We start from the raw sequence: 22,989 nt of genomic DNA on the forward strand, positions 1-22,989 counted from the left end.
TCAGTATAATATGATGATTTGATGCTCAAGACACATTTATGATTATTATCAATGTTGAAAACAGTTATTTACATTTTTATTTCAGGATTCTTTGATGAATAGAAAGGTCAAAAGAACAGCATTACATTATACATTTGTTCGACTGCCTGTAGTTGCTCATTGTTCGTTTAGTAACACAACACCGCCCTCTGCCAACCGCTCCACGGCAGCCACGACCTGTCAATCACCAGCCAAGCCCCGCCTACCGGCCTCTTCCACTGCATCCGCTTCCTGTCAATCACTGACCAAGCCCCGCCTACTTCTAGCTTCCACTGCAGTCCCGACCTGTCCATCACTGACCAAGCCCCGCCTACCGGCAGCATCCACTGCAGCCACGGCCTGTCAATCACTGACCAAGCTCCTCCCTCCGCCAAATTTTGACTGTAAACATCCCGCCGAGAGCGCGCGCCATCTTGGTCGGATTCAATGAGAGGAAACGCTTGCTAACTTCTCTCCGCGGGAGGGGAGAGAAAAGCCTGGCCGCAATCAACACGGATAAGCTATTTTGAATGGTACGTTCTGGTAAATGTATATTATTGCGGACTAATGTGCGTGTGAAGTCTAATTTGCGAGCAGGAGATTTAAATTTGACGCCGTTGCTAATCAACAGTTGGCTAATGCTAATTGCTACCGATAGCTTGAAAATAACCTGGCTGTGCAAGCTGGAATAAAATATAAATCCGTTGTAACGTTAACTTTTAATCGGTATATGTGACAAAGAAAATTATTTATAATCATGTATAATTTATAAGTGATAAGCATTGGTTATTTTAAAGCTAACTAGCTCAGCTTGCTAAGCAACAACTTAGCCAAACGCTTGTGTGGATATTAACGGAATTGTTTTGCATCGTTAATAAATGCATTTTATTGTCATATTGTGCGTGCAATAAACCTTTTTAAAAACTGTGCATTGGATTATATGGCGTTTTGGAGCCGTGCAACTGTGTTTAACCTCGAATTCGCCATGTTTTAATGTTGGTGTAAAGGCGGGCAATGCATGCTAAGCATGCAATACAGTAAATCTAAAGATGCTTTCGTGATTGCTTGCGTTAGATTTGACGTATGCATGTTTTAGATGAATCTGCATATACTGTGTCTCAAACCCTAGTCTAGTGAGTTGCCTTTAGATAACATTTGTGGCATCTTCTTGTGCATGAGAGTTTATTGTAGTCCTATAGTTTTGAATGAGTGCTCTCGTGTCTCCTCCAGGTGTAGCAGAGAGGTCTCAGAGGATTGACCAGACACCAGGGCAATGTTTTACGCCCACTTCGTCCTCAGTAAACGTGGGCCGCTGGCCAAGATCTGGCTGGCGGCCCATTGGGACAAAAAACTGACCAAAGCACACGTCTTCGAATGCAATCTGGAAAGCAGCGTGGAAAGCATCATCTCACCAAAGGTACGTCTCTCTGCTGCTTTTGTGTGTGTGTGTGTGTGTTCATGCATATGGTAATTCTGTATTTTTCTACTCTACTAAATAGGTGAAAATGGCTCTGCGTACGTCTGGCCATCTTCTCCTGGGCGTGGTGAGGATCTACCACAGAAAAGCCAAATATCTTCTGGCTGATTGTAATGAGGCGTTTATCAAGATCAAAATGGCTTTCCGCCCAGGTATCGAATCTAAATCATTCATTCCGGAGCCACCTGGGTTTGCCTGTGTGTGTGTGTGTGTGTGTTTACTGGAATGCATTGTGTGTTTCCAGGTGTCGTTGATCTGCCAGAAGACAACCGTGAGGCTGCGTACAATGCCATCACTTTACCAGAGGAGTTCCACGATTTTGACCAGCCTCTTCCTGATCTGGAGTAAGACTGTCTTTTTATAAAAAAAAAATTATACATTCATATTCTGCCTGTATTAAAACAAAAGCCATAATGGTTTCTCATGTGGACATCTGTAAAAATAATTTACATGGCACCACCTCAGTGATAAAACTCGCGATTTATTGATTGTGGAGTGAGTTTTTTTAATCCCATGAAATGCTTTTTATATCCTTGCATTTTATCTCCAAAGGATGTAATTTTAAAAATATGGAAATTAGTGTAAACAAGTTAATGCAGCCTCTTATTTACAGGTGAAACTCATGTAAACGTTCATTTATTTCAGCAATTCAACTTAAAAGATGAAACTAATATATTATATAGACTCATTACATGCAAAGTGAGATATTTCAAGCCTTTATTTGTTATAATTTTGAATATTATAGCTTACGAAAACCCCAAATTCAAAATTTGAATATTGTGAAAAGCTTTTCATAAGCTGTAAGCCATAATCATCAAAATGATAACAAATAAAGGCTTGAAAAATCTTACTTTGAGTCTATATAATATACTAGTTTCACCTCTTAAGTTGAATTACTGAAATAAATGAACTTTTGCACCATATTCTCATTTTTCCAGTTTCACCTGAACATGAGGTAAAAATAAAGCTGCCTATTTAATTTTTTAATGTTTTTTTGTATGATAGCCTACATATTTAAATTGTATCATATATTGCTGCCACAATAACGTCCCATTTCAAATGTTTACCTGCTTGTATCTCTCCTTTTTGTTCGCTGGGATAGAGCTGTGATGAAGTATTGTTCTCGTAAATACTTTCCAGCATTTCAGTAATAAGGATTTAACCCTTTAAGTGTCACCCCCCTTTTTTTGAATATACATGAAAATGCACTTTCCGAACTTAAATGTTTGTAACTCAAGAATGCTTTGGAATATGGATGTAAGATTGGTCTTGTTTTAAAGAAGAAAATTTGCAGATTTTTGTAGAAGTTAAATAAATTAAGAAAGTGTAACAGAAAAAAAGTTATAGAAGTTTGAGTTTATGAAAATAAAAAAAATAAAAAATTAATAATTCATATTTTATATAAAATATATTTTTTCAAAACCCTGGTGACTCTAAAACTGCACAAAAATCAAAGACAAAAATCTGAACAAGTTGTGTTTTAAATTTTAGGTTGATATCTCAAAAAATGAGCTTTCAGTAAGATTTTGTTTGAGCGCAGTACCACACTTTTTCACTAGTTGACATTACTGCCCATATAAGGGCGCCTGTATTTCCATATATGGTTTTTCTTTATTTCTAAAACATTTTCAGACCTTTTTTTCTAAAATAATTGAACAAATGCTATCTTTTGAACTCTTGGCATGAAAACAAACTGAGGTTTCTACCATTTTTTTTCATGATTTTTCATGTTCATCACTATTTCAAAATAAAGGACTGAACACCTTAGGAGTATGAAAATATTATTGTTGCAAATTGATAAATTACGGCTCCTCTGTAATATATTTTGAAAATCAGTCACCAAATATGAAAACTAGAGATTGTAAGCTTTCAAATGATATATAGTTTGTCAATATTAGTTTAGGTTTAGTATAGGATATTACTATTTTAAATATGTAATGAATTTGGGCCCACCGGTGGGCCGGTGACACTTAAGGAGTTAAACAGTGAATATTTAAGTGATCTCTTCTTGTAAACTCAGATGTGGATTCAGACGGCAAATAAGTTATCAAAAAACAGTAAAGTTGGTTTTGAATGTTAAAGGATAATTCCGGTATTTAACACCTTGAGTCTATATTGTAGTTTGTTTTGGATGAACAAGAGTGGTAGACAACATTTTTTTGACAATGGTTCCTCTCTCGAGTTTTTTACTATAAAAGAATTGGCCATGGACCCATTTAACATTGGAGTCAATGTGCATGTCCGAAAATGTCATTGAAACAACCTTTAACATTAGTTTTCAAAACTGCAACTCACCGAGTGGTTAGTGATGTTAGTTGATGTTCCAGAAACAAAAAGTGTTGCGAAATACAGTTTCTGTCGTGTTTTATTCGTCATTTTGTAAAATCCCATTGAATTCTGTTGAAGGACTGAGTGCTCGTTAATATAAATGCGCTACCGGAAACGGAAAGGGGGCGGTTTACATTTGGTCGATGTCGTCTTTTTGCTCGCTTCCGTTTCTCATAAGGCGAGCGAGCAGAGCAACTGTGCTCCGGGAGAGTAAGCCAAATAAACAAACAAAACCTTCATTAATTGTTACTTGTAATTTGAAGTTGAACTCGACTGTGACCGTGAGTGTCCCGCGAGACATAAACATCGGTTATCGCCATCAAGTGGTCGGGAGTGTGCTAACGCTTCAGATTCAAATATTGAGCGGAAGTTACACGGTTGTGAAGTGTCTGAAAAAATAGTTCCACTATAGCAAAATAAACGGATTGGAGTCATATATTGCGACGATATATTATTTATAATCATCAACGAACACCACTAACCACTCGGTGAGTTTAACAGTTTTGTAAACGAACATTATTGGCTGTTTTAATGACATTTTCGGACATGCACATTGACTCCAATGTTAAATGGGTCCATGGCCAATTCTTTTATAGTCAAAAACTCGAGAGAGGAACCATTGTCAAAAAAATGTTGTCCACCACTCTTGTTCATCCAAAACAAACTACAATATAGACTCAAGGTGTTAAATACCGGAATTATCCTTTAAGGTTTTCAACATTTTGAATTCGGACGGCAATAATATCTCAGACTAACCCCGGTAAATGTAGAAGGTACCGTCCGGATAGGGCTATAGACGGTGTGTGGGTCAAAAACACTGTAATTTTGCTTGATATAAAACTACACAAGGTCCTGGATTAAGTTGTGCTTCTGCGATAATTTCTCCTCCTGAATGTGTCACTTTTGCATTTGTGATTTATAAATGAATGAATGATGTGTGTTTCAGTGATATAGATGTAGCACAGCAGTTCACGCTGAACCAGAGTCGTGTGGAGGAGATCACCATGAGGGAGGAAGTAGGAAACATCAGCCTCATGACCGACAACGACTTTGGTAAAAACTCACAAGCTGTTTTATATTTATAGTAATTACAGCTGCACAATTACTCGCACTGAAAACCACCGCACGCGATTTGGCAAAGGCTGTGATTTCTTTTTTTTTAATACGCAGATTGTCAGTCTCTCACACACACACACACACACACACACACACACACACACACACACACACGCGCACACACACACACCCCTGAACACCCGTCACACACACCACATATCCCTCTGAACACCAGAGACACACACATGAACACCAGAGTCTCTCACACACACACCTCTGAACACCAGAGTCTATCTCACACACACACACACACACACACACCAGAGTCTCTCTCACACACACACACACACACACCAGAGTCTCTCTCACACACACACACACACACACCAGAGTCTCTCTCACACACACACACACACCAGAGTCTCTCTCACACACACACACACACACCAGAGTCTCTCTCACACACACACACACACACACCAGAGTCTCTCTCACACACACACACGCACCTGAACACCAGAGTCTCTCACACACACACACCTCTGAACACCAGAGTCTCTCTCACACACACACACCTCTGAACACCAGAGTCTCTCTCACACACACACACACACACCAGAGTCTCTCTCACACACACCACATATCCCTCTGAACACCAGTCACACACACCACATATCCCTCTGAACACCAGTGTCTCTCACACACACACACCTGAACACCAGTCACACACAACATATCCCTCTGAACACCAGAGACACACACATGAACACCAGAGTCTCTCTCTCACACACACACACACACACACCTGAACACCCGTCACACACACCACATATCCCTCTGAACACCAGACACACACATGAACACCAGAGTCTCTCACACACACACACCTCTGAACACCAGAGTCTCTCACACACACACACACACCTGAACACCCGTCACACACACCACATATCCCTCTGAACACCAGACACACACATGAACACCAGAGTCTCTCTCTCTCACACACCCCTGAACACCCGTCACACACACAAACACACCTCTGAACACCAGAGTCTCTCTCACACACACACACACACACACACACACACACCTCTGAACACCAGTCTCTCTCATACACACACACACCAGAGTCTCTCTCACACACACACACACCTGAACACCAGTCACACACACCACATATCCCTCTGAACACCAGAGACACACACATGAACACCAGAGTCTCTCACACACACACACACCCCTGAACACCCGTCACACACACCACATATCCCTCTGAACACCAGAGACACACACATGAACACCAGAGTCTCTCACACACACCCCTGAACACCCGTCACACACACCACATATCCCTCTGAACACCAGAGACACACACATGAACACCAGAGTCTCACACACACACACACACACCCCTGAACACCAGTCACACACACCTGAACACTAGAGTCTCTCACACACACACACACACCCCTGAACACCCATCACACACCACATATCCCTCTGAAACCCAGACACACACATGAACCTCTGAACACCAGAGTCTCTCTCACACACACACACCTGAACACCAGAGTCACACACATTTTACAGAGCCGATCATCACTGACAAGCTGCGCATAACAAATAATCACAGCCGTAGCGATTTCAAAATCGTGATAAGCCAACGCTATTGATGTGCGGTTACGTGGTAATTGCGTTTAATCGTGCAGCGCTAATAGTAAGATACGTCCATGCCTCCGTAACTCGACGCTCGTGATGTTCCCAGGGGACTTTGGCATGGATGACCGTGAGATGATGAGAGAGGAGAATGCTTTTGAGGTGGACATCATCCATGGGTCCTCTGCCTCGAACCTGCTCCTGGAAGCAGAGCCTGGTCCCGCGCACCTGCCCGACAAACCCACGACCCTCGACTACGACGACTTCGGGGACAACAACCTGGAGAACACCGACGGCGGGATTCTGAGTGAGTTCATGTGGATGTGACCTGTGATTGGGGGTTCGGGAAAAATCCATTCATGGATGAATCGCGATTCCAGATTTGTATCGTTTCACAAATTTCAAAAATCGATTTTCTAAAGTGTTACACTTCTTTAGATGATGTTGTATACAGGGTGGGAAATTAACTTTTTTGTCCACCAGCCACTGTGTAAAATTACCTAACAATAGTTATATACACTGAAGCAATTATTCTCCTTGGGGTAATTTAAAAATGTAGCCTACTAATACATTTTTAAAATCAAAAGTTTTATCTGTTCATGAACAATCAAGTGTTTGTATTAAATAACATTCACAAACATACATTAATGTTGTAAAAATATATTCTTCACTCAATGTGTTGATGTTAGATAAGGCATTAAGTAATGTTAATGAATGGTGTCTTATTGCAGTGTTACCAACTAAACAGGAGATAAAACGTGTTTTATTTGACTTGACTGTCCTTTGATTTAATCCAAAACTGCGTATATATTTTAAAAGGCCTTTTAAACTAGATACAACCGCACACGATACCTCTTTAGGGGCCCGTTCTGCAGCATTTATTAATCTTAGTTAATATTAATTGCAACATTTACTAATACGTTATTAAAATCAAAGGTTGTATTTGTTAACATTAGTTAATGCACTGTGAACTAACAATGAACAGCTGTATTTTTATTAACTAACATTAATAAAGATGAATAAATACTGTAACGAGTGTATTGCTCATTGTTAGTTCATGTTAGTTAATAATACAAACTAATGAACCATTCAATTTCTGTAGTAGGGCCTATTTCTTAATACTACATGTTAAATAAACATGTGCTACTGTACCTAAAAACTAAAAAAAATTCTATTGTATTTGTCCTATTGTTTGTAATTTGCTTCTTTGTTCCTATTTTTAATATCAAAAATAAAATATAATTGCCTGCCGTGCTTTATTACAGAAGACTGTGTGTAGTGACTGCAGTCCGCTTAAAGGCATTTGTTTTATAGAGTAAAATGGGAAGAAAAAGTAAATTTCAAGGTTCACATTTAATCTTATTAATCTTCTAGACTTATTAAACTCTACCGCAGTCAAATAAGAAAAGTAACACAAATCAGTAAACCATAATCAAATCTATGCACTTATCGAATTGAAATTGTGTTCATTCTGCAATAAAAAGAAAAGAAAAAAGCACCGTCTTCAATCATTTGGAAAAGATGCATTTTAAGCATTTTAAATTAAACATTGATGTTTTGTGTAAAAAAAAAAAATTATTATATTGATTCGAATCGTGACCAAGAATCGATTTAAATCGAAACGTGAGGTAGTAAAAGTTTCCCAGCCATACATGTGGTGATAATGTGATGCTGAACTCTGTGTTTATTTCAGTGGATAAGATTCTGAGCAATGACGATGGCGGCGGTATATTCGACGACCCTCCTGTGATCGCTGACAGCGTGATGATGCCTCAAGACCACGGCGACGACGAAGACGACTTCGATAACTTTTCCCGTGAGTAGATCCCAGAAACATTCGTGGCTATTGAGTGAATCTACTCGACTTATTTTGCAACAAGCTGTTTTCTGTGAATGTGTGTGAACTTCTGATTCATCAGCTGCTATAGTAGATAACTGGGAGAATAACATAATGCACAGAATGGTAAGATACAAACAAGTGTTTAATTACGATAACAAATAACAGTTTGCAATATATTTGCACAGTTAAAATAACTGGAATTAGATTAAAAATTAGGTGAATAAAATAACTAACAATTGTGGAAGATGTAGAACCTATTTTTTACTATTTAAATTTTTCTTGCCACTTAATCAATTTCCCCAGATATTTATAAAGGATTTTTCAAAAAAATATATTTTATTTATTCTGGAAAAAGTTTTTGAACTCAAGCTAAAAAGTTGTGTGAGTGACTTGATCCTAAATTTTCAAACACATTTTACTCTAAGGTTGTACAATTAAAAACTGAGAAATTGTAATTAATAACATGTACTTAGTATAGGGTTAGAGTTAAGGATTGCTTTAGTAATTATGCATAATTTACTGTTATTACTTTAGTAGGATGTATTATATATAAGCTTATGAAAAACCCAAATTCAAAGTTAGAATATTGTGAAAAGGTTTTCATAAGCTGTAACCCATAATCATCAAAATTATAACAAATAAAGGCTTGAAATATCTCACTTTGCATGTAATGAGTCTTAATGAGCATGTAACTTTTGCACAATATTCTCATTTTTCGAGTGTCAACAAATATTTGTAACTAATTACTTGGGGTTACCATTGGAATTTTTTTTTTTTTAATGCAAAACTTACCCTGATTCACACTCATGAGGGTTTACAGGGATCCTTTCTGTGATGTGAAATTTCTGGCTTCAAATGTCAAGTCAATATCTGTAGGATATGCATTTTTAAGTTGTGTATGAACGTAATGCGATTGACCCTCATGACACTTTTGCATTATTTCAGCTCCTGGCGGTCCTGACAGTCCAGAGTCTGGACCAGTCGAGCCTCTTCCCAACACCACAGACCAGACCGAACAGACCACTCTGGTGCCCAATGAGGACGAAGCGTTCGCTCTCGAGCCCATCGACATCACTGGTAAAAATTAACCATAAATTTAACCCTCATCATTCCCTCAGGTCATTTTGACCAGTAAATACATTTTTTTATTGTGTTCATCTGACTTTTGTTGCACTTGAACCACAAATACACAATTTTTTTTTTATGGATTCAAGGATTTTTTGGTTGAAATTTAAAAAAGTAACAAATCCTTTCCTCGCAGGTCAATTTGATGCCATTAGGAATTAATGTACCAAAAATATTTATTATTTTCCAAAAAAATATTTTATTATGTTTACATGTGTATCTGAATGCATACTGAAGAGAAACTGACTTTAGGACCCAGAGGAACAGCTCATATAGAGCTATAAGGCCATCTAGTGGCAAGAGTCATGAAATATCGTATTATTAAAAAAAATCCGGCAAGAAACCCAATGTTACATATTTTGAGCTGAATTAAAAGGTTCATGCATCACAATATTTTGAATTTAAGTTGAAAGAATGTGAGGAATGTGCTTATGTGCAAATATAGTAAATTAAAAGTGAATAAAAATTGCATAACAAATAGAAAAAAATTGATAAAAATGAAATAAAATAAGACAAAAAAAAAAAGTAAAACAAAAGTATAATTTTAGGACTTTGGGTCATTTTGACCCGCGAGGGAAGGATTTGTTACAAAACGTGAGGGAACTGTAAATTTTGTGCCTGAATATCACTTAATACAACTCTTGTGCGTCCTCAGTGAAAGAAACCAAGGCTAAGAGGAAGAGGAAGCTCATCGTCGACAGCCTGAAGGAGTTGGACAGCAAGACCATCCGGGCCCAGCTGAGCGATTACTCCGACATCGTCACCACGCTGGATTTGGCTCCTCCCACTAAGAAGTTGATGATGTGGAAGGAGACCGGAGGCGTAGAGAAGCTTTTCTCATTGCCGGCTCAGCCTCTCTGGAACGGGCGTCTGCTGAAGGTGATGGGCTGATCCTCTTTTAAAGGGATAGTTCACCCAAAAATTTAAATTAGCCCATGATTTACAGTACTCACCCTGAAGCCATCCTCGGTGTATATGACGAATACAATCGGAGTTATGTTAAAAAATGTCCTGGCTCTTCCAAGCTTTATAATGGCAGTGAATGGCTGTTCGTGTTTTTGAAGTCCATCTTTTATGATGGATAGATGCACTTTTATGATGGATAGATGCACTTTTATGATGGATAAATGCACTTTTATGATGGATAGATGCACTTTTATGATGGATAGATGCACTTTTATGATGGATAGATGCACTTTTATGATGGATAAATGCACTTTTATGATGGATAGATGCACTTTTACGATGGATAGATGCACTTTTATGATGGACAGATGCACTTTTATGATGGATAGATGCATTTTTATGATGGTTAGATGCACTTTTATGATGGATAAATTCACTTTTATGATGGACAGATGCACTTTTATGATGGACAGATGCACTTTTATGATGGATAGATGCATTTTTATGATGGTTAGATGCACTTTTATGATGGATAAATTCACTTTTATGATGGACAGATGCACTTTTATGATGGACAGATGCACTTTTATGATCGATAAATGCACTTTTATGATGTATAGATGCACTTTTTTATGATGGATAGATGCACTTTTATGATGGATAAATGCACTTTTATGATGGATAGATGCACTTATGATGGACAGATGCACTTTTATGATGGACAGATGCACTTTTATGATCGATAAATGCACTTTTATGATGGATAGATGCACTTTTATGATGGATAAATGCACTTTTGCACTTTTAGGATGGATAAATGCACTTTTATGATGGACAGATGCACTTTTATGATGGACAGATGCACTTTTATGATGGATAGATGCACTTTTATGATGGACAGATGCACTTTTATGATGGATAGATTCACTTTTATGATGGACAGATGCACTTTTATGATGGACAGATGCACTTTTATGATGGACAGATGCACTTTTATGATGGACAGATGCACTTTTATGATGGATAGATGCACTTTTATGATGGATAAATGCACTTTTATGATGGACAGATGCACTTTTATGATGGATAGATGCACTTTTATGATGGACAGATGCACTTTTATGATGGACAGATGCACTTTTATGATGGACAGATGCACTTTTATGATGGATAGATGCACTTGTATGATGGATAAATGCACTTTTATGATGGACAGATGCACTTTTATGATGGACAGATGCACTTTTATGATGGATAAATGCACTTTTATGATGGATAGATGCACTTTTGCACTTTTATGATGGATAGACTTTGATAAACAGAAACGGCCATTCCCTCCCATTATAAAGCTTGGAAGAGCCAGGACATTTTTTTTTATATAACTCCGATTATATTCGTCTGAAAGAAGAATGTCGTATACACCTAGGATGACTTGAGGGTGAATAAATCATGGGCTAATTAAAATTTTTGGGTGAACTATCCCCAGTGTGTTTAAAGCCCAGGGCTGAAATGATTGTAAATGTGTGTGTTGTAGATGTTCACTCGCTGCTTGACTCCGCTGGTGCCTGACGAGCTGAGGAAGAGGAGGAAGGGAGGAGAAGCGGATAGTCTCGAGGACTTCCTGAAGGAGCTGGAGAACCCAGAAGTGCCCAGAGAGGAGCCGCTGGGTCACAGGAGTGACGTGATCGGTGAGCTTTTGCTCAAGCACAGCTACTGTAGCAGGGATGGAAATTAGCACCCGCCACCAGCCAAATGCGGGTGATTTTGTGTTGTGGCGGGTAAACTCGCTTCACCTACCGGCCACCGTGGCGGGTAGATAAAAATAGCATACTGTGTCACCCGGAGACTTTAGAGGCGGGCGCACCTTCAAAAATAATGTGGCGTTACATCGCAGGTGTTAAGAGGTCCGCAGAGAAAACATCTCAGGAGGAGCCCGTGGACAAAGAGGCAAAAATAAAAAAAAAGTTTTTTTAAAGAACGATGGAGGAAAGCAGACAACGGAAAGTCCCGCGATTGGTTAGTTTATGACGAGACCAATCTAACAATGCACTGCTCGTTATGTCGTCGTCACGCTTCAGAAGAGGCCAAAACTAATAGTTTCATTGTTGGGACAAAAAATCTCAAACTTAAGGCAATAAAAGACCACGAATCGTCAAAATGCCACATCCATGTAATAAAGAAAGCTCAAGGAAAAGCAGAACCCCTAGGGATGGGAATCGAGAACCGATTCTTCTTCAGAACCGGTGCCCAGTGAATCAATTCCTTGGAACCGTTAGCATGCCTGCTTAACAATTCCGCGTATCGGTTCCGCTCGTTGCAAATGTGTAATGACGTCACACGTGCCGCGTTGTTTTGATTCAGAACGCGGCAAACATGGCAGAGGCAGAAGTTCGACGCAGAAGTATAATGAGGCCTTTAACGGGACGCCACGTTGCTTTCCGACCAGCCATCGCGTGCTGTCTCACACACATTCACTCGCACACATACATACACACTCACTCACTAGCGCTCACACACTATCTCGCGCTCACGCACACACTCTCGCTCACTCACTAGCGCACACACACACTCTCTCGCGCTCACACACGCACATACACACTCACTCACACACTATCTCGCGCTCACGCACACACTCTCGCTCACTCACTAGCGCACTCTCTCGCGCTCACTCACACACAAACGCACACATGCTCACACACACTCACTTTGAGAAGTAGCTCACCTATACTTTTAGATTTGTTCTGAGGTTGCTACACATAATTTGTGTATATGTGCTCTGTGCTGTGTCTTCTGATCAGATATTAAAGCGAGTTAATACAAACAAACAAATTTGTACTTATTCCCTCACCCAATGAGAATCGATAAGAGAAATATCGATAATGGAATCGGAATCGTTAAATCCTTATCAATTCCCATCTCTACGGAGAATACAGCTGCCATGAAGGCACTTACCAGCCTAAAGACGGCCCAGCTGGATAAAATGAAAATACTGTTTAGAAACGCCCACTGCTTAAGTATTGTAGATCTTCTAGTATCAATTTCCACATGCAGTTACACATTGTCGATTTAAAAACAAAAAAGTGGCTGGTAAAAACATTGAGTGGCTGGTAGATTTTGAAATCCACCAGCCACAGTGGCCGGTGGACAACATTTCTAATTTCCATCCCTGCTGTAGCTTAAACGTGAAATGTGTCATATTTAGGAGGATCTGTTGACAGAAATGCAATATCATTAGTGATGGGAAGTCGGGATCATTTTACTGACTCTTGTTCCATCTCGTTCATCAAAATGAACGGATCTTTTTTCGAGTCGATTCGATCCTTTAAGTGGCTTTAAATGTTATACTTTTAACAGCCAAAATCCCCGAAAACATCCACCTACGCAATCTTGATCATATTCTGAATTAAGAAATCATAATTGACAGGGAACATAATTACTTTAGCAGGCCGTGAAGGGAATAGCGCTGCATTCTCTCACAAAAATACATGTTTTATATATTTACGGTAGGAAATTTACAAAATATCTTCATGGAACATGATCTTAATATCCTCATGATTTTTGGCATAAAAGAAAAATGGAAAAATATACCCGTGCGTCATGTGACTGGCTTTGTGATCCAGGGTCACATGTGTTGTAGTCTTTTAAAGCGTTTTTGTGCCCTACAGATCAGACCATCATGGAGGAGCACAGTTTGCTCCAGGCGTCCTCTATGGAGGGCAGCAGAACCGCTCTTGACGAGTCCATGATGCCGCCTCCATCTCGCCAGCGGGGAGTCAAGCGCAAGTCGCTCGAGAAAGAAGCAGCGTTGCCTGTGAGTTAAATTAACCAGATAATTAGGGATTATCATTCTTTGCCGGATCGGGTATCGGTCAGGCGAGGCTGATCCAAATCCGATATTGTGCGTACACTGTTGTGTGTTATTGTTAAGCTTCACAAAAGGCACAAAAACATTGATAGGTATTGGTTCATCCCTACAGATCATCATTATCTGATGCCTAGCCCTCCGGTGCTCTTCACGTCATGTCAAAAATGACTGATTTTTTTTTTTTTGTCAGTGAAATGAATGTGCCGGTACTATATTTTAGTTTGAAAATATTTTTTATTTTAGGGGATTTTTTTAATGTAAATTTTATTAACGCTGTACTTATAAACTATTTATTCACTTTTTAAGCATAGACCTGAAAATTTAAGTTTTTAAAAAGTGAACTTAAAAAAAGAAACCGAATTCTACGTGTATTGTTATGAAAAATGCACAAACATTCTGTTTAAAATTTTTATATGAAATGTATATATTCAAACTCACGTTTTACTACTCTAAAACTGCAGGACAATCAAAGCCATAAATCTAAACGAGTAGTTAAAAATTGAGCGTTATCTCAAAAAAATTAGCTTTTGGTAAAATTGTGTTAGGCTGCAGTACCAAAAGTTTCCACTAGATTAAATTTGTCTCGCATTAATTTCCAGTGCGCTCGTTTTTGACCGCGAGGAGCACAACTGACTATTTTTTACAGAATTTTAATTTTTCAAGTGCCAAAACCTTTACCAAGTTTCGTACCATGCCAATGAAGTAAAACAAAACAGCATTTTTCGGCCAAAAATGGCCGAAGAGCACCAGAGGGCTACTACATGTTTTGAAAGCGAGCCTAACAGTGCAGAATTGTGTTTCCAGCAAATGCCAGTGTTGGATCAGACGCTTCAGCCCGTGGACCAGTCGGTCCTGTCCCATGAGCTGGAGATGCCCCAAGTGGACCTTCCTCCCGAGGACATCACAAACCTCTCCGCACTGGTGCCGGAACTGGACCTGTTAGACGACAAGGGCAAGGACAAGGACAAGGACGACAGCGACGAAGAGGTGAGGCGCTCGGCTTTCAGCTGGAAGAACATCTCTCAGAATAGTTCACGGTTCTGAATAGACGACTAAATATCATGTAGTTTACTAGAGGTTCTGACAAAATGTTAATGCAGTCGATTTTAAGAAATATTTAATTAGTTAGTAAAAATGATTTTGATGATTCAATGACTCCCTCATAAAGACTTCACTTGTTTTTATTATAAGATGAATCTGCGTTTTTTTAAAAATATTTTTTGAATGAATGATTCAATGACTCACTCAGAGAGACTCCAGTTTCATTATAGGATGAATCAGCGTTTTTGAACGACTCTCTTGAATGAATGATTCAATGACTCACTCAGAGAGACTCCAGTTTCATTATAGGATGAATCAGCGTTTTTGAACGACTCTCTTGAATGAATGATTCAATGATTCACTCAGAGAGACTCCAGTTTCATTATAGGATGAATCAGCGTTTTTGAACGACTCTCTTGAATGAATGATTCAATGATTCACTCGGAGAGACTTACGTTGTTTCATTACTAAATGAATCAGCGTTTTTGAACGACTCTTGATTCGATGACAAATACATTTTTGAAAAGTCGCTTGTCGCCACCTACTGGCGTAACGATGTAACACATACAATCTTTATCTGAAGCATCGAGTTACTTTCAAAAGGTTATTTACTTTACCATAGACATCAGTGTTTATATCCCAACTATCCCAGTACATTTGTGATAATCTGAATTTTTGCAGCAGAAATAATGATAGTGTGCGTTTGAAAAGCCAATACGCAGATCTGAGCGCTCACTGTGATCTTATAGAGTAGCAGATGAATCATTATCATTTAGGAATAAGCTCACGTGTGTTACTGATACTTGTTTGATGTGTGTTAAACACCAGGGTGAGGAGGGACAAGGAGACCAGGACCAAGAGGAGAGACGGTGGAACAAGAGAACTCAGCAGATGCTTCACGGCCTTCAGGTTTGTGTTCAGACTATATACAGTCAAAATTATTCAGACACCAGATATTATTTTTTCTAACTAGTGTGTGCAGGACACTATAGTTCCTTTATGTAAGTGAGGAGAGCAAAATAAACTGACATATTATACACAAATATTCTTCATACCAGTCAAATTTATAAAAATTTGTGACCAAAAATTATTTGGACACTTTGAGCTGATCATGTGTTTTGTCTTTAATTGCTAATGCTCTTTTCACACACACACACTGAACACAATGAAGCATTGCTTGGTCACTGGTTGAGCTAAACTGGTATTATCCAAGTGTGTAGTTAAATTTAACAGCTGCCAGATATTCAACATAATTCATGTGTGAGACAGTCATAATGCTGCGTTCATACCAAACGCGAATAGAGCGTCAAATTCGTGTCTACCGCGTCTAGTTTGATGCTTTGACATTTTGAATGCATTCGCGCGTCTAAAGTGAAATGGACGCGTGTAAAAAGCAAGCGTTTGAAGCGAAATTGACGCGCGTCCGAGGCGAAATCCGCATCTTGTTGGAGAGGCAAGTGCTAGGCGGTTCTGTTTACTACTTCTACTGTTATTGTGTCACGAAATGTAGTTTTAAGAGTTGTTCAGTCGAGAATATAGTTGTTTAAAGCTCAAATCTGTGGTTTGTTTATAAAGATAGCGCCTATTTAAAAATTTGATCTGACGTTTCGGAGTTGTGAGATCCAGGCGATCACCGGGCGCTCATTAACCCGCTGGAGCAGCCTCACCGCGGCTAGTCCTACTGACGTCTGCCGCTGGTATATATAAACTATAGAAATGTTTAAATTATATGAAACGTACAAGTTAAAATACATGAATGACTCGTTAAAACGAAGGTCAAACGACCTCTTTAATTATGTGAGTTTTTCTTCATCTCATTCAGAAATGTAGCCTATGACTGCAAGTGTTCAGTGTCACATTCATAGTTAACATCTGAACAGTGTCATTCCTTCTTTCACGCGGGCATTTAGTCATATTACAAAATAAGTTATTGAGGCCAATCATATAAAATGACATTATAAACGGAAAAGCGGGCCTGCCCCCGTTTATCACATCACTTCACCACGTGACAGCTGCAAGCAGGCTCCTGATTGGTTAACACGGTGCGAATTGATGCTAAAGTTAAAATTTTTCAACTCGTGCGCCAGATGCGAATTCGCGTCAAACGCGTGAATGCACAAAGCACCACTCGAGCGTATCGCGCCAGACGCTCAATTCGCCTCATTTGCGCATCTACCGCGCTATGGACTAGTTGCACGTGGCCGCCATCTTGGATTTCTGAACAGCGAGTGTGCGGATAGACACTTCCGGTTTCGCATTATGCCCGTTGCAGGGAGCCGGAGAAAGCCGAAAATTACCGTTTATAGAATCAATTACATAACTTAAAACTACCAAGATCCATATTACTATCACACGAGCCAATGGCGATTAAATGCACGGATGCATAGTCAGATTAATGAATGAAATACAACTGTTCACGAACAGAAGATTGTATTGGACTCATGCTGCGTACGCAATGACAATTATGCCAACTGTAAATATAGTTACAACTACGATTAGAGTTGTTAAATAAAATACCCCGTGAACATTCACACGTTTGCCCTGTGATACAGGGTCCCCGCGGATCCTTAAAAAGTATTAAAAGGTCTTAAATTCGATATTTAAAATTTAAGGCCTTAAAAAGTCTTAAAGTCTTATTTTTACTTATGAAAAGTCTTATTTTTACTTATGAAAGGTCTGAAATTTTAGATGACACTTAGACGACGTATCTAAATGCTTTCCAAATGAAAACTATCTAATTAGCGTACGTATTATTTTTATTATTCTATCTTTGTGGATTTGCTTGTTCACGTGACAATTCGCGTCATTTACGGCAGCGTATTAGCCTGCGTCTGTCTCCTGCGCGCGAGAGGAGAAGATAAGAGAACGAGTAAATGTCAGTTCAATAGTAAGTTCATTCTTTGTGCTTAGGATTGTCTATGAACTATGATGATATTGTAATCATTGTTTAAACTACGAGGCACCGCGAGTTCGAGCTGACATCGCGTTTGTCTCTCATGCTTGCTTTCACTGCGTGATGTGTCAGTGCCGTTATAGGTAGGCTGTCCCCAAATGAGTTTTTGTCTTATTATATTTATATCATATTATGTTATATTAGAATATCACGAGCAAGAGTGCCGTTTTCCTGTGCACAATTGACCGTTCGCAAAACCCCGCCCTCTAACGGTTCTCGTCCAATCCTAGCTCAGCAACTGTAACTAAGGAGAAGGACCTCCGTCAAACATTCCGATTTCAGCAAGATAGTGCAACGATGCGCCTATGGCAGTGAGGTCTGCACGGGCTTAAAACTTGCTGTATTTTATGATTGCTTGCAACTATAATAAAAAAAATAGGCTACATGTACAAACACTGTTTCACTACGGCACTGCGGCCCCTCATCAGTCAGCAAACAAGAGAAAAAAAAAGAGAAAGAGCACGGACTTACTAATTAGGACACAACTTTGATGTGGTTGAACAGGAACACAGTCACAAATTCCTCTGGAACTCAAACATTAAACTTCAAAACAAAGTTCGCGCAGTTGCACAACTATTTACACAAATATATCCTTCTCAGTAGGCTGAGTTATGAATGAAGAGAACTGCATCGAGAGTTGATGTTTCAGCGCGTCCTCTGATTGCAGTGTTGTGACTGAAATAGCGCGCGCGGCGGCGGGAGCACATGCGCAAAACAGTTTTGTAAAATGATATATGATCAAATAAAAATGATTGATATATAATTTTACAAAACTGTTTAGTGCATGTGCTCCCGTGCGCTATTCTGTCTATACTTTCTGTCGTGCCCTGGAGGATATGTCTGCTGCATTACTCCAAAACAAATCACTTAATGTATGGATCTCAACCCAGCCATGTGTCTGGTTCTCAATTGTTTGACGGGCGTAGTAACAATAACTAAGGGGCGTGGCTTTTGCGAACGGTCAATTGCAAATGTGCTATTTATTTTATACAACAGTTAAATTAACAATAAAGTTAACATTGTGTGTTACTTTTTATATTGTCAATATTGTTTGTTTCCCCCTTTATTTCGCCGACGAGAATTTCATAATGAAACTGTAGTCCAACAGACAGCGATTCTTTTTTAAAAACTGAAATCCGCGTTTTGAACGAATCATTCGATTCAATGAATGAATCAGCCGTTTGAACAAATCGGTTGAATAAAACTCCAACAACTCGCTTATTAAGACAGTGACTTACTGCCACCTACTGGCGGGTTTAGTTGCATATTTAAAGTACCCTTTAATTAAAATGTAAAAATTATAAATAATTTCATATTTAAATATTGAATAGCTTTATTTATGCAATTGCAAATGAAGTGTAAATATAGTAATGCCAGTTCGGATGCCGCTTCTGTGTCACCTCTGCACTGCAAGGATGGTTTTTTATTTAATTATTTAGTTTGACAGTGGTACGGTCTTATTCTAATAGAATTTAATTTGAATGTTAGAATTTGACATAAAAGGTGATGCATACCTCTAAATACGTTTAGAAATAATTTCCATATTTAGGTGAAAATGCCCCTGGAAATCAATTTAAGGTGGCAAATATTGCCCCTTAATATTTTTTTTTATTTCAGTCACTACTGTGAACTGACCACTGCATAGATAGAATATGTTAAATATGAATATCTTTGTGAGTCTGCTGTCAACAACAGGCCTAAACCAGCCATGGTACCAGTACAAAATCAGTCAAATATCATCTAATTATTATCAACAAAACTTTGAAAATATCGAGATATATTTTTGTTAATATTGCAAACTCCTAATGTACCGTATTAATTTTGATTTCTTCAGGTCTTAAAAAGCCTTAAATTTGACTTTAAAAAATGTGCAGATACCCTGTGATAGGCTACAATTTATCTCCTTAAATACTATTTTCTCAATTCTGCGTATATATTTTCACTTACTCGATCAATATTATCATCACATATTTTACATTTACACTTTTAACTGTAGGTAACGTTACCACAAAAAATTACTACGTTTGTGTATATTTTACACATAGTACAATAATGTATGTGGTGCTTATAAACACCAGACAGATAATGATTTATGAGACAGATGCTCTTTACTCACCTGCACAAAATATATGCAGTGATAGAAAGCATAGAAACTCACAGGTGAAATACACAGAAAATTATATGCATTTGAAAATGTGGTCGGATTGAAGTCATCCCCCCTGGATCTTCTGCATCCACTCGGCCCGTACCGCAGCGTCAGCGGGGAACGCATGAAAGGTGACTTTGTTGTAACGTGACGAAACGGTACATATTCAAGTGTTCACTGGAAGTACTGGCCCGCACACTCGGGGTTCGAACGTCAACGGTCACCATTTTGTGCACGGAGCGAATACGCCTCATTCGCGCCGCAGGACCTCCAGACGCGCGTAAACACGTCTTTACGTTGACTTAACATTGAAATCACTCGCGCCAGACGCTCTCTTCACGTTTGGTGTGAACGCAGCATAACAGAATAATGGACAAAACCAGTGAAATCAACTTCTTGTTCTTGTCATATTTTATTACCATTTTCTAAACTATAGACTTTTTGCTCATTGTTAGTTAATACATTAACTAATGAACCTTATTGCAAAGCAGGCGCGCGGGAAGTCATTTTCGACAGGGGGTGCTGGCGGCGGCGGCGGGGTGGGGATACTGACACACAATCAAAGACAGTACAGTTTATTCCCCGTGCTATACAGTTCTGCAGGCAGGGGCGTTTGTTTATAAAACAGGGTGGGTCGTTAGGCAGCTTAGGGGGGTTCGGGGACCTACATATGTGCATTTTAAGGTGTTTGAAGGCCAAAAAATTGGAATACAAGCAAATAATGAATAAAAATACGTTTATTTGTATTATGTACAAACTTTAGTTGTCATGTTTTCATAGCTCAATAGCGTTTCGGTGTGCTCAGATGTGCGCGCGCTGCAGTCGCTAGGAAACATGCACAGACGCGCGCGGACATGGATTTCTGTCGCGCAGGAATGTTTATTTTAAAACAACCACAAGTAGATTAAGTGTTCATAAACCGCATAACGGCCAAATAAAAGGCCTAAGTGCCATAAAATAACAGACTATGCAAATCTGTCTTATCCGAGGGACATTCTTAAACGCTTAACGATCCTTTATATAAATCTGGGCCTGCATGGCGGCAGGAAAAAGACGCAGAGATGTAAGACACCGTGTCTCTACCTTACGATGATTTCGGTACACCAAAGGTACTGGGAAGTTCGCCGGCAGGAACTACAGTAGCTTGTCCTGCTCGTAGTAGTTGCGCAACTTGTGTGTGGGCCGTGAGTGTGCGTGCTGCGTAGGCGCGTCACGGCACATCTGATTGGCTAATACTACACACTGAAGATAAATTAAATAATTTTTAATTAAATAATAACTAAAATGATCCATCTCTTCATCCCACACACCAAACGTGACATACAAAATGTCGTGGAACAGAAACAACAACCAGAAATATTTATAAGCTATCATTTTATTGTCATCACAGTTTGCCAAAGGGGGTGCTGCAGCGCCTGCAGCACCCCTAGTTCCCGCGTCCATGTTGCAAAGTGTTACCGAAAAATCTTCAGTCGAGGGGATCCCTAATGTTCATGCATGACCCGAGAAAGCCGTCCGTGTTCTCACTCTCCTGTGTGCTTTGACAGCGTGTGGTGGCTAAAACCGGAGCCCAGTCCATCAGCCTCCTGGAGCTGTGCCGGAACAACAACAAGAAGCAGGCGGCGGCGAAGTTCTACAGCTTCCTGGTGCTGAAGAAGCAGCAGGCGATCGAGCTGACGCAGACCGAGCCCTACAGCGACATCGTGGCCACGCCCGGGCCGCGCTTCCACATTGTATAGACGCATAATCTGTTGTTTTTAGTAGTTGTATTTAACAGTTTTGTTTTGCTACTGTTGCTTTTTGTATCTGTTTTTGTTCTTTTGGGGCCAATTTAAAAAGATTTTTGAGTCAAACCCTATAGATCATGAAAACATTGTATCCACAAAGTAAGATGTTAAATGCTTAGTACATGTTGGACCTCTATATTGACAAGACCGTTGGGATCTTTCTGATTCACTACTTGTTTGTTTTCTCTCCACCTCATTGTTCTGTTTTTATTTTCCTTCATAAGCTTTATCCCAGTAAGTTTTACATTTGTAGTAAGTTAGTTATGTGTACATTTTAACTTTTTAATAATGTCACAGTTGAGAGGCAAAGGTTTATTTTTGGAAACCCATTTGGATTTAATTACACAAAAGTTCAATGTTTTGTATCTCTCTTTTAATGGCAATTATGATTATTAAAGGTTTCTTAAACTCCTAAATACAATTGGAATTTTTATGCACTTGATTAAATTTTGATATGGATTGAAAAAAGAAATCACTTATGTTCCTCTCTTTACCTGCTTCTTTAGTGTTATATTATGTAGTATATATATATATATATACACACACACACACACATGCATACATACATGCATATACACATACGTGTGTGTGTAACATACATACATATACACACATTATATATATATAAACACACACACACAAATCATGTATATTTGTGTGTATATATGTTATAATATGACCATTGCAAGAGTCAAGACTAGTATATTGTAATTTGTTTAATTGCTAAAATAACCCAATCTCAGTATTTTTGCCATATTTAAAGGATCTGTAACCTAATCTTTAAAAACTAT

The 22,989-nt window shown here is 39.0% G+C and overlaps 1 protein-coding gene across 1 annotated transcript; it reads left to right on the forward strand.

Moving 5' to 3' along the window:
- Positions 1 to 326: 326 nt before the first annotated feature.
- On the forward strand, positions 327 to 22,715 carry rad21a (RAD21 cohesin complex component a). The gene is made up of 14 exons (XM_079627001.1): positions 327 to 551; positions 1,249 to 1,435; positions 1,518 to 1,647; positions 1,740 to 1,839; positions 4,770 to 4,876; positions 6,645 to 6,842; positions 8,229 to 8,351; positions 9,321 to 9,452; positions 10,156 to 10,379; positions 11,941 to 12,094; positions 14,072 to 14,217; positions 15,076 to 15,258; positions 16,141 to 16,221; positions 21,959 to 22,715. Exons 2-14 carry the CDS (start codon positions 1,292 to 1,294, stop codon positions 22,148 to 22,150), a joined length of 1,914 nt encoding a protein of 637 aa, XP_079483127.1. The 5' UTR covers positions 327 to 551; positions 1,249 to 1,291; the 3' UTR covers positions 22,151 to 22,715.
- Positions 22,716 to 22,989: the final 274 nt, after the last annotated feature.

Source organism: Phoxinus phoxinus, assembly GCF_949152265.1.
Source record: "Phoxinus phoxinus genome assembly, chromosome: 10".
NCBI classification, from domain to species: Eukaryota; Metazoa; Chordata; class Actinopteri; order Cypriniformes; family Leuciscidae; genus Phoxinus; species Phoxinus phoxinus.

Excerpts from the sequence above, each read along its gene's own strand:
- rad21a (XM_079627001.1), top strand. The coding sequence starts at position 1,292 with ATGTTTTACGCCCACTTCGTCCTCAGTAAACGTGGGCCGCTGGCCAAG. Across the intron at positions 8,352-9,320 it reads CGACTTCGATAACTTTTCCC|CTCCTGGCGGTCCTGACAGT; the intron begins GTGAGTAGATCC and ends GCATTATTTCAG. Across the intron at positions 16,222-21,958 it reads AGATGCTTCACGGCCTTCAG|CGTGTGGTGGCTAAAACCGG; the intron begins GTTTGTGTTCAG and ends GTGCTTTGACAG.